The sequence below is a fragment of the Microchirus variegatus genome, assembly GCF_963457635.1.
Source record: "Microchirus variegatus genome assembly, chromosome: 18".
Classification (NCBI taxonomy): domain Eukaryota; kingdom Metazoa; phylum Chordata; class Actinopteri; order Pleuronectiformes; family Soleidae; genus Microchirus; species Microchirus variegatus.
In genome coordinates, this window is record NC_139819.1 from 12111138 (window position 1) to 12123233 (window position 12096).

The 12096-nt window shown below is 38.3% G+C and overlaps 1 protein-coding gene across 1 annotated transcript in view; it reads right to left on the reverse strand.

Moving 5' to 3' along the window:
- Positions 1-10588, reverse strand: part of commd10 (COMM domain containing 10) — a 62393-nt gene extending 51805 nt beyond the window's left edge. The window contains exons 1-5 of the mRNA XM_083904990.1: positions 10479-10588; positions 9055-9145; positions 8004-8114; positions 6920-7075; positions 3397-3507 (exon numbers count right to left, since the gene is read on the reverse strand). Coding sequence (XP_083761116.1) covers positions 3397-3507; positions 6920-7075; positions 8004-8114; positions 9055-9145; positions 10479-10507 — 498 coding nt within the window. The 5' untranslated portion in view covers positions 10508-10588. The remainder of the gene's footprint in view (positions 1-3396; positions 3508-6919; positions 7076-8003; positions 8115-9054; positions 9146-10478) is intronic.
- Between the last annotated feature and the right edge of the window lie 1508 nt (positions 10589-12096).

A 12096-nucleotide genomic window follows, 5' to 3' on the forward strand; every position in this document is an offset into this window, starting at 1 on the left:
GGATTTTGCGCCTTGTGTCATCCCAAGGAGCACGGAAGTCAACATTGCATGTTTTATCTCCTGTACTTAGACTGAGGAGGACCACAAAAACATGAGTGAGTCATCTTTTTTCACACTTTGGCGACTGATAGGGCCTCCAGAGTCCCAAATATAAGGATTTAAATGATTTAAAATTGATGGTCTGAAATGTAGAAACTGAGCTTCGTTAAAAAAAATAAAAAATAAAATAAAATCCTCTGATTCAATCTGCAGATTGATGGTGCTTGTGTGTTGTTGGGGACAAACTCTACAAAACATCAAGAACTGGAACTGCCTGAAGTAAGTAGTACGAAGTAAGTGACATCCCAAATGTTATTACCACCGCTATCACATAGGGACATTTGCTACTGCCATTACTCTAAATTCCACATTGTGCCACAGTGAATTGCAAGAGAAACTGAAAATCTCATAACCCTCTATATCTTTGTCATTTCCTTATTCATCCGCCGTCACTTCTGTTGCCATTGTCACATTTTCCACATCTTCAAGCTTCACCCCTCCTGTGCTGTGCATACTCATTTTCCTTGTGTCCAAAGCTCTGATCTGGTTTCTCCATCTGACAGCAGATAGCCTGTTTTTATTTTCCTGCCTCAGTTGCTTCTCCAAAACAAGCTCCTTCAACAGGTTACATATCATTACTTCACTAAATGAGACCATTAAACCAAAGGGCAAAGTCCCTGTTAAACCATTAAACATGTGGTAGTGAGAGGACAGTTACCTGTGAGTAGTCCAGTGCTACTGCAGTCCATCACATTTCCACTGAATCCAATACAAATTCACTTGAGAGAAACAGCAGCTCCCCGGGGTGGGATGATTGTTTCATTTGAGCAGAAACGGTGCTCTATAATTTCATTAAGCACTTACCGGCCACCGGTACGTCTGTTCAACTGATCAAAGCAAATATCTCAAATGCATTTAAGCAATAGGCGCGCAGACATGGTCAAGACGACCTGCTCGAGTTGAAACTGAGCATCAGGACAGGGAAGAACAGAAAGTGATTTAAAATCACTTTGAAAGTGGCATGGCTGTTGATGCCAGAAGGACTCGTCTGTGCATGAAAATTCATGCAGATCACCAGTTTCTGAAATACTCTGCCTCATCTCTACAGTTTACAGAGAGCTGTCCAAAAAATAAAAATTAAAAATAAATATATCCAGTGTGCAGCAGGTCTCTGGGTGAAAACGCCTTGTTGATGCCAGAGGTTAAAGATGAATGGCTTCGAAAAAAAAAAAGAAAGGCAACAGTAACTCAAATACACACTAGGTACCAAGGTAAGGAAGAAGACTACGTGAAACCTTGAAAATCTACAGCAGCAGAAAAACGTACAGGATGATTTATTAGGTACACATAAAACCAAACGCAGACGGTGAGTGTATGTTCTTTGTCCACAGGTTTGGGGGTGGAGAAGAAATCCCAGCTACAACATAAAGAGCTGTCCATTAAGTCCTCTTAATAAATCTTCAAACACTGTAACACTGTTCTGTGGACACGGTTTATTCTTCCATAGAGGCACAACGTGAGCCTCCTTATCCTCATCCTCAGAGCGAGTGCTAATGAAGGAGGCTGGTCGGTCATGCGATCGATACTTTACAAAAGGACCACCCTTGCCTTCCTTTCATTTATCTTCCTCGTCTTCATTAACCTTCCTCCTGTATGGTTTTCCTGAGTTTTCCTCCTTTCCCTTACAACCACATATATCTGACAATTTTGTATCCCCAATTTCTCTTATTTGCAGCGATGTCTACCCTTCTTTTTAGAAGGGGGGAGAGCTGGACGTCTGCTCTGTCTAATTAGTTTGATGCTTGCAGCTAAATTTCATTTTCCCCAGAATCACTGAACTCTTCAGTCAGTTTTGACTGCCTAAAAGTTGCGAGTTTGGATGACAACAAACGTACTGCAATCTAAAAACACAGATGAAAATGAAGGGTAAAAAAAAAAAAAAAAGGCAACTGTCAATCTCTTAAGTACTTTACTGCCAGTCGGATGCTCTCTAACTGTGATACAACAGTGCCCCCTGCAGCCTGACAAGATACTCACTGAAGCCAATTCCTCCACACTTCTAATCAGCCTTGTTTAAGACCCCCAGTTATATCCACCCACAAGAGGAATTGTGTAAGTGGATTTAAATAAATGTATGCCTCGTTTTGCTATAGCCTAGGGCATATAGTCCATAACACAAAAAATCCCTCTGATGTTGCATTCAAAAGATAAAGAAAAAATGTTTGTTTTTTTTATTCTAACCTACGCCTATATGCCCACATTTAAGAAGACCGCAACAATTTGAATATGTCATGCCTAATTCCACGTTTAGGCTGAGCCTGGATTCTCCCGGGACTGAATACAAAGCAAGAAGATACTTAACTATTCAGCTGGAACGACACCCAGGCGGGCTCCGAAGATAATCAGCCCCACCATTTTGCTACAAAAACTGTTTTTTTTGTTTTGTTTTGTTTTGTTTTTTAAAGAAAGAGAAGAAACTAATGAAATGCCTAGAAGCCAGAACTGAAATTTCTGTATCCAAGCAAAATATACTGAATATTAAAGATGTTAAAGATGCATTTTTAAAAAAATTCTACAGTTTTTTCACCATAGTTGTCAGAAGATTAAGTCGAGATAAACAAATCACATACTTCAAAGGGCTTGAAAATCATTAAACGATAGATAAAAAGCGTTCTCACGCGAAAGCCAAAGAGTGACTCTAAAGAAATTAGCGAGAGCGACTCATGTAGTTAATGTAACAGCCAAGACGTCATAGCATTAACTAATTGGAATCCAAACAAATGCCACCGAATACAAATGAGTAGAAAAGGAGAGCGAGTAATTCCCATCATAATAAAAGATACTGGGAGCAACAAAGGCTTCTTATGTATTTACTATTTTAATCCAACACCTTGTGCAAGATAATGCATATGAACAAGGGAACCATTAACTGATAATTAACTAAATAGAGCAGCTATCTTAATTAGATCTAAAACATGTTTTAAAGGTGGAAAGCCTCGATACTGTGCATAAAAAGGATAGAGTTCGATGCAGCTACAGCAAAAAACCCACTGAACGCACACACTGTCCAAATTTTTGCTACAGTGTGCATCTCAAGGGAACAAAGAAACCCTGGGTTCATATAACAAGCTCCCTGATCTCTGGTCTTTACACTGCAGTTACTCTGGAGCCAGATGTACACCCACTTCTGGGTTAGAGAGCAGTGGGATTAACATCTATTAATAACAGATTGTAGATGCCAGCTGTTTGAAAACGGTCAGTTTGTGTAACGATGTAATAAAGAATTAAAGATAACAGAATAAAATGAATAAATAACTGTAAAAAAATAATGTGTCCGACCGTGTGCGTGTGCCATACCTCAGAATCTTCTTTGCCCAATCCCAGTTGTAAGACAGCACTGGGAGATTTGAGTGTAGATTGGCTGGACTGGGCCATCTGTAGGTTTAACTGCCAACCAACGTATTCCAGCTGAAACATAATTTGAATAAAGCATCACACTTTAAAATGATGACCTTGATAAATGTTGAAAGGCTATGAAAAGGTAGCACTTCACACAAAACAGCTAGAAATATTTCTGAACATAAATGTTTCACGGCAACCAAGCATACATTTTATTTTTTTAATTCATCTTCTGACCATTTTTTCCCGCTCAACAATTCACTCAATTTAATCGCCTTTAACATTAAAGCTTATAACTAATAGAAACGTGAATAAACAAAGAAAAGCTTATGAAAAAGGATTATCAAAACAGATTCTCTGCCAAGTGACAACTTGATAAACCATTGAAAATAAGTGTATAACCCTGTCATTATTGTACAGAATTACCATAAACATTTATTTTTGTATACTTTTGCTTGTTCAGTCAACTAATAACAATTAATTAAACATGTCAGTTATCAGAAACGTATCCTTACTTTTTTGTTCCGCATCTATAAAATGTGAAAAAGGTCTATTTTCAGTTAAAGTCAGGCAAAAGAACCCGCTTAGTAAGTCACGACACCAGACTCGGCCAATTCCCTTCCCTGCCTGGTTGATTTACTGAGAAATACCTCATCAGTCAGCTGCAGCCATGTGATGGATTAACACCAGAGTCACGGCAGGACAGTTAAGTGTTTTATGATGCAGAGAGAGGCCATAATAATAAACTTGTGTGACTTATCGGGTCTGGGTGCTTCGCTTCTACGGCGACGGAGGACAGGTGTGAGGTGAGGAGAGGGCCAGGCCACGTTATTTATAACTGGAACAACACATTCACATTAGCATGAATAAACACCACACCTGTTTGGGTTACTTATTTTACTTTGTGGAAAAAATGAATATATTATAGATAGATGAAATTAGAAATTATAAACGTATCATAAAATGACCATGGCATCTATCTATAAAGCAAGTTACGTCTGTCTGTCTGTCTGTCTGTCTGTGACAGGCATATCTTGCTGACCGTTAGTCAGACCGCCTTAAGACTTTGGATATGGGTTGAGCATGGCCCGATGGTGCGCATCCTTTTGATTTTTTAGAGTAATTTTAATTTATCACACTACACGAGGCAGGCAGCGGCTCATCAGCAGCAGTTGTGCTGTCTGTAGCGGTGAGGTGGGAGTGAAGAGGCTGTCCTCACGGTGGGTGAGACATTTTCACACAGTTCAACATGGTGTTCTACTGAAATGACAAGTCGGTGTCCATTCACCAATACACAAGCACATATTTATTTAGCATTAGCATGCTACTATTGCGGTTAACTTGGCGAACCCGTTTCCAAAGGTAAGCTAGCGAGGCTACCTCATTAGGCACAAAGCAAAAAAAAAAAAATGCGTTGTGCCTAATGAGGTTGCACAGTGTTTGTATTATGTTAGCCTTTATGTACCTTATCATGCATTACCATAACATTACCATGAAAAATCATCTTCAGCTCCCACTATAGGAATACATACTTCCTACGGGCACTGCACTAGTAATAATAAAAAAGAAATCACTAGTCATTAGAAAAAGACAAATCTGTGATTACTCTGTCATCAAACAGGCCTGCATTACAGTTTTGTTATGAAAATATATTTGAAGAGCCGAGTATAAGACTACACATCTATTTGTTTACAAAGCTTTAATATTGCGTATACGTAGAATGCTGAAATTATATATAGTGTAAATGCAAAATGTTAATTTACAAACAAACTTTAGGATTCTATTGGCCAACTACTGATTTATTATAAGTAGTTGACAGAAAGACACATGGTAGGAATTCATGTCTCTGCTGGTTTCTTTAACGACAAGCGGTAAATCCTGTGAAAGCTGAAACCAAATTCTAAGAAATGATGTTTCTACATTGTAAAACCGTGGCTAAGAAAGCTTTTTTATGTACACTCCTGTGTGACTCGACTTTTTCTCAAAATCAACACAGTAGGAGACATCGACGTGACGATCTACGGCTGTCGTAGATTCTGCTGGCAGCGACAAATTCATGGGGTAGACGAGGATGAGTGGTGAGACACGTTCAGGTGAGATATAGTGTGAAAGTACGACAGCGGCAACAACTCCTGCATATTGTGACTGACTGACACCTGCCGTGTTATTTACTCCCCAATTTCTCTCGTTTGAAAGAAGCACCGTCACTGTTTTGAAGTGTGATTTGAAGTGTCACTGCTTCATCAATGTAATCTAACAAGTTGTGAGCTGTGACACGAATCCTTTGTTCAGCTCAAATCTTAAGAAAAAAAAAATATTATACAAAAGGAGGTCGACTTGATGTCTTGAATCAACTTTAAGAAGTTGGATATAGTACAATTTCAGTCCAACTACTAATGCACGTACGTACATTAGGGAGCATCAAAAAACAATTCTTGAATTTTGATATGGCTGGGTGCTAAAAGTGTTCCAATATATGTAGAAGCAACACATGCAAAATATTTTTTCAATACATGATGATTTAGGGGTGCCACCGCACAGCTGTTTTTATTAATAAAGTGGTAAACGGTGCTCAATGGTCGCCATGGAGATCTGAGGTAAACAAGACTGCAGCTCAAGGATACCGAGGTGATCTTTCTGTTTTTATGTTGGCTATGTATTATTACATATTACTATCATATCTGTAGTTGTGTCTTTGTATACTTAAGTCACATTTATACTGTAGGTATTTGGTGCTCATCACATCAGTTTTTTAACCACACTTGGCTATCTATGTCAGCTAAGCTATTAAGCCTAAAATCAACGGTATCCTAGAGTGGACAATGTCATGGTCAGAGTATTGATGTCTCATGTTTATTAAGAGTAGCATTGTAGTTGTTACAGTAAATTAACATTTTAAATATAAGTATGTTTGCAAGCAAAGCTAGCTACTCTGGTAGTGATGTAACAGTAAGTTATCATTGTAATGATGAAGTTGGACATGTTCAGGACCATGTTGGACCACAGTCGGGCTTAATCTGGTCTTGGAGCTCTGTGCATGTGTGTCACAGTTCCCAACGCCTGATTAAATAATAGAAGAACCAAGTACACAGAATAAGATAGCAGATAACTTTCGTGGACTTTTGGAGAGATCTAATAATGCTGTCATCTTAAATAATATATTTTCAGTTAATGGATGGGAGTTAGACTCCAACAACTAAACCAGCCAAACCAAAAACCTTCTAAAACTAACAAGGTGAAAGAGGGTTGATTTCCACCTAGAGAAGTGGAGATGGTCTGGACTCCTCCGTGGATATACAAGAGGCTCTTATAATAATAAATCCATGAGGCGAAAACGGTTAATTCAATAAATCGATTCCCTGCTTGCATACTGGGACAATGACAGTAGTCTTATTCAGTAGCTGTAGCTTAATTGTGCATGGAAACAAGGTCAGGGTTAGGTTACAATGGTGTCATGTAGGTGTAGGCTAGAGTTATGTACCTTCTTTGAGGAAAAGATGTTGTTCTTAAGCTTTTCCACCAGCTCTGGTCCAGCAGTGGCCCACATTTGAGAGAAAACCTCTGCCTTGTCTGAGCTTAGATGAACCGCTTCCAGCTGCTGCTGCAGAGCGGCCGGCTTTACATTATGATACACAGCCTAGAGAGAAGCAAATACACAGCAGAGAAGTTACTGGTGTTCGTCATGTCTGTATGTTGTTGGCCCTGCAGGGGATTGGTGACCTGTCCTGCCCTTTGCCCTACAACCTTTATGTGGAAGATATGTATACAATCAATGAATTAACTCTACCAAGTTACCATCATTTCCTTTTCCTATACCAGTCAAGATTGTTGCAATAAAACCCAACGCAACAGTGACACCAGCTGGAGAAACTGACTCATAATGGGATCCACACTAAAAGATTAAAGGGGTCATATTATACCCAATTTCTCCAAGAATGAACCTAGTTCCCTGGTGTCCTAATGAACATGTCTGACATGCTTTGGTCAAAATACCATAAGGATGAAGCACCACAGCAGTTCAATCACCCTGCCTAAACAGCCCTGTTCAGAACACTTGGTTTCATAGTATCTCTTTAGGTCCACCTTAAAAAAAAAAGTAAAACAAAACTTAAGGGACAGGAAATGACATCAACCACAGAGGCTACTGTGAGCTAACAGCAGTTAGCATTTGAAAAAGTGATCATTTGCAGGCTCTAGCAGGCACATTGCTGTCATATATAACATGTATCCAATGGACAGATAAATCCTCTGAGGCAGGAAGTTTGTGTAGGACTCTGTGCTGCACTGTGGAGCCAAGAATAGAACTTTTTCGTGGACTTTGTGGACTTCCGGTTTACAGATACCGGTGCCCTCACCAGCACTCTCGTGTGTTTTAACGGACAAAGCGGGGCTCTGTAGATACCTTAAATTGGTTAGTAGTATTCTTGTGTTTTATCGGGTGGAATCATATGATACAAGCAGTCAATGAAAGATGGACAACTTTGAAATGGGTTTTTCACATTATTGCAGCTTAAACAAATAAAACTATTACTACATGAAAGAATTCTCAGGTGGTCACTACTCACCTGCTCTAATATGAAGGCAGCAGTTTCCAGAACTAGACCGAGCGACTCTTTGTCAAGCGAGAGAGCGGCCTGAAGTTTTTGTTCCTCGTCTTCACTGAATGTCCGTTCTCCCTAAGAAGAAATACAATACAATTTAGTTTTAGACCGTCACTTTTTGAGTAGGGCTGAACAATTTATCTAAATCGCAATACAGCTTACTGCAATTTTCAAATCACAGGAAAACGCAATGTTTGTTCAAGCCAAAATCTAATTTTAGATGAATTATTATTACACCTGTTGTTCTACAGACTGAAGAGAACATCCTCAGTTCTCACAGAGCTGCACTGTCACAAATTAATCCTTTTAAATATGTTTATTGGAATGAAAATGAGAACGATGATGTAAAAACTGCCATTCCCTCCGATATCGCGAATCATATCAAAATAATCACAATTAGATATTTATTCAAAATTGTTCAGTCCTATTTTTGAGAACTGAAAACAAATGAAAAGATGCTTCTGGTAACAGACATAAATACAGTATCAAAACAAAAGCATACATTGTGGGTAAAAATGGCAAACTTATGACAATCACAACGTCGAACATCACAATCTAAACAGATCATTTCCGCAGTAGACATTTTGGCTTTACAGAGCAGAAACACAGGATAAGTGACGATTTATTCAAGACGATCTTTGAAAAGAAATGTCATCCTTCCATTATGAGCTTGCTGGAAGAAACGGCATTAGTGACAATGTTTCCAACATACTGCCAAATTACCTGTTGAATGCCACATTTTTGTTCAACAAAAGGCACATCATTTTGTTTTAGTGTGTGAAGAAAATATAAAAAACTGTATGTTTGTTTGTTTTAAGTAATCACCAACACCTAATGACAGCCAAGATTGATCAGTGCAAGCCAAGACTCTGCTTTATTAAGAGACAAGTCTCCCTGATGCCCTCAGCAAGTCATTATGTACACACTACGCACTGCTCTAGTTAGCACAGCAGTTATGCTGCAAAAATCCTTAAAAAAAACCTCGCTGGCACAGATAATACTGCAGCATCATTACCTTCAGATGAAGCTTTTGTATAATGCGAGAGATCAGCCGGGAGAACTTGTTCACATCAATTGCATTGATGAAAGTCACCGCTTCTTTTATGCTGTTCGGGGAGAAGAGTCGTGAGCGTTAATGACGGCAGCATGCTCTGAACAAGAACATCATTCCATACATCCATTCAAGAGGCAGGTGCAACGGAAGTGGAAACAATTGATCCCAAAGTAGTGAACAAAACTGTAAACACTGCATCATTTGCAATAACAGCCTTAATTGCAATGCTTCAGAAATAGATTGAAGTCTCTTAATATGAAATTTAAGACAGTGTGCAGATGAGTATCACTGTGTGAATTTTGAAACGATACCTCAGCGCGCTGACAAACACAGCAGCAACTAACTGGAACAGGCTCTACGAGAGTGAACAATCAGATATGGTTATACAATATTATCTGTAAATGGGAGTATAAAGACACATCTACCCATTTCACAAGCAATCTAACCCTTCATGCAATATAAACTAAGGCAATATTGCGCAATCAAAAGGAAAAAGCCTAGTTTCTGCATCTTACAACTGTTTTGCTTTTTGTTACTGAAGGTGCACCTTCCAAACATTTGCATCACCTTATTATTTAGATACATAATTTGTTAATTTGTCAAGCAAAAATATTTTTTATTTAAGAGTCTTTCATAGCATAATGCTTAGGCTCTTGTCTCCAAAGTACTCGCTCCTTTCCTTTAAGAAAGATTTAGAATCCTTTAAGACGTTTCCTGCCAGAAAAATGTCAATAAAAGGTGAAGTATGAACCTGAAGTACCTGAGACATGCATTACTGTTACAGTTACTGATTACTGGACATGGGATGATAATTATGCACACTATCTGTAGAGTGAGCTCTTACTTTGGTTTTAATCTCACATGTAGATGTCTTTTAAGGATGGCAGTTTTTTGGCATGGCAACCTATAAGCATGTAAATGCAATGCAAGAACTTTACCTGTGTGTAGACATGTTTAACTCTGTGCTCACAATACTCACTATTTTCTGACACTACAGGTAAATTAATTACAAACCAACCTTTATTAGACATATACACTTAACTGTTGATCTTTGATTGACCATCACCACTTTCTAGCAACCATATTTACATTTTTTTAAGCAATTTAAACAAGTATTAATGTATAAGCTAAAACCCATTTTCATGCTAAACTTGATTTACTATGCCCTCTTTAATACAGCTGCACATCGTACAGTCTTAATAATAAAACAGTAAGGAGAACTGACAAAATATTACATTTTACGACAATGAAAAGAAAAAATAGCGACAGTTCTCCTGTCTAATACAATGCTTTCTACCATGAAACATATGCAATGTACCGTTAATCGGGATAGTTGTGCCTAAATATAGCTTAAAAATGACATTAAAAAAGGAAGAGTCACCCACCTTCGTGTTTCTTTTATAATAGATGTCATTGTCGCCTTCTGCGTTCAACAGATGAAAAATAAAAGCGCTGAAAGTGTTTGCGAAAAGTAGCATCAACCTCCACAAACACTGTTTTGCTTCTGCTTCCTGGTCTCACGAGACGATTCACGTGACACTCAAAGCTGCGCACACATTGCGCAGTGAAAAGCCCGACGCAGGAAGACGAAGGGGTTCAGTTGAATTGCAAGAGAAACATAATTTAATTCAAATAAATATGACCATTGCGTTTTGTAGGAACCACTTAGATTGCGACCGAGAATTTCTTTATACCGGCATATGCGTAAACACTACGCACAATGACGCCCTGAAGCCACAGCAGCTGGAGTCACTACGAAGACAAATTTAGGACAAACAACGGAACAAACGCATTTATTTTAAATAAGCACATTCTGTTTCCACAAACATTTGACTCGTAATCGGTTATTAGATACACCTTGTTTAAAATAATGTTTCCCATTACAGAGGAAAAACCCCAACCGTAAGGTTTGTAGTAAGGTTTTTGTTGAAAATGTGAACCAAGCTGTACATTCAACTTGTAAAATTGCAAATTGCAGTTGAAGGGTCAACAACGGCAGGCTAACAATATCAATTTAACGCAAGGTAAATATTTGTTTAATTTAAGCCTGCATGCTACATACGTTTGTAAATTTGAGTGAACACACCGATTCAACATGTTTCACCGTGTTAACGGATTTACATATGGCAAAGTAATTTTATCTATATTGTTGTAATAAATGTTTTACCTAATCCAGCTGGCAAACACAGTCCAAATCTCAAACAACACCTGGTGCCTGGGATAGGTACAGGTACTAAACGGACGCCACAGGTGTCAATCATTTATAGACCCATCCCTCGTTGAGAGACAGGCCAATGGAGAGAGACAGCTCAATTGTGCCATCTGGTGTTCATTTTTGGAATTGCTTTTTTCAGGCGAACCTGAATTAAAAAAAAATGTGTGTGCCATCTTCATTTACTCTTCACCAGTCACACGTTCTGATATTTACACATATAAGCAAATCCCACAAGTGTTCTATTTACTATGACACCCAAAGTATTCAAATATACCTTGCGGTTGCAGAGATATACTCATTTCATTATGAGTGTGCACTTTTTGAGCCCCTACAAAATAGGCTTAGGCCTTAAAGGGTTAACTTAGGAGCCCTAATTTGCACCTGTTGTCACAGAACAGGTGGAAATAATTAACTTCCTTAGGAAAAACAATCTATATCATGAAAAGTTCAATTGGACACAGTTGAAACAGCACAATGTCATCAATTATAATAATGGCATTAAAATGGATGAAAACAGGAAGTAAAAATGTCCAACAGATAAACCAGGGTAAAATATATCAAATACAACAGAAAGCAAGTGTTTTACATTCAAATTAGCACTAGAAATATTGGAGTCTTAAAACTTTTGACCAATTTACATCCTGAATGTTTGCTGTCAAATAATGCATGATTCTTCAATGGTCACTTTCTGTTTTTCTGATTTTTGAAATCCATAGTAATCAGTTTAGATTTGATTGTGGCATTTCAATGATATTGTTTTTCCGTTTATCCCCTGACGGCATATAAAC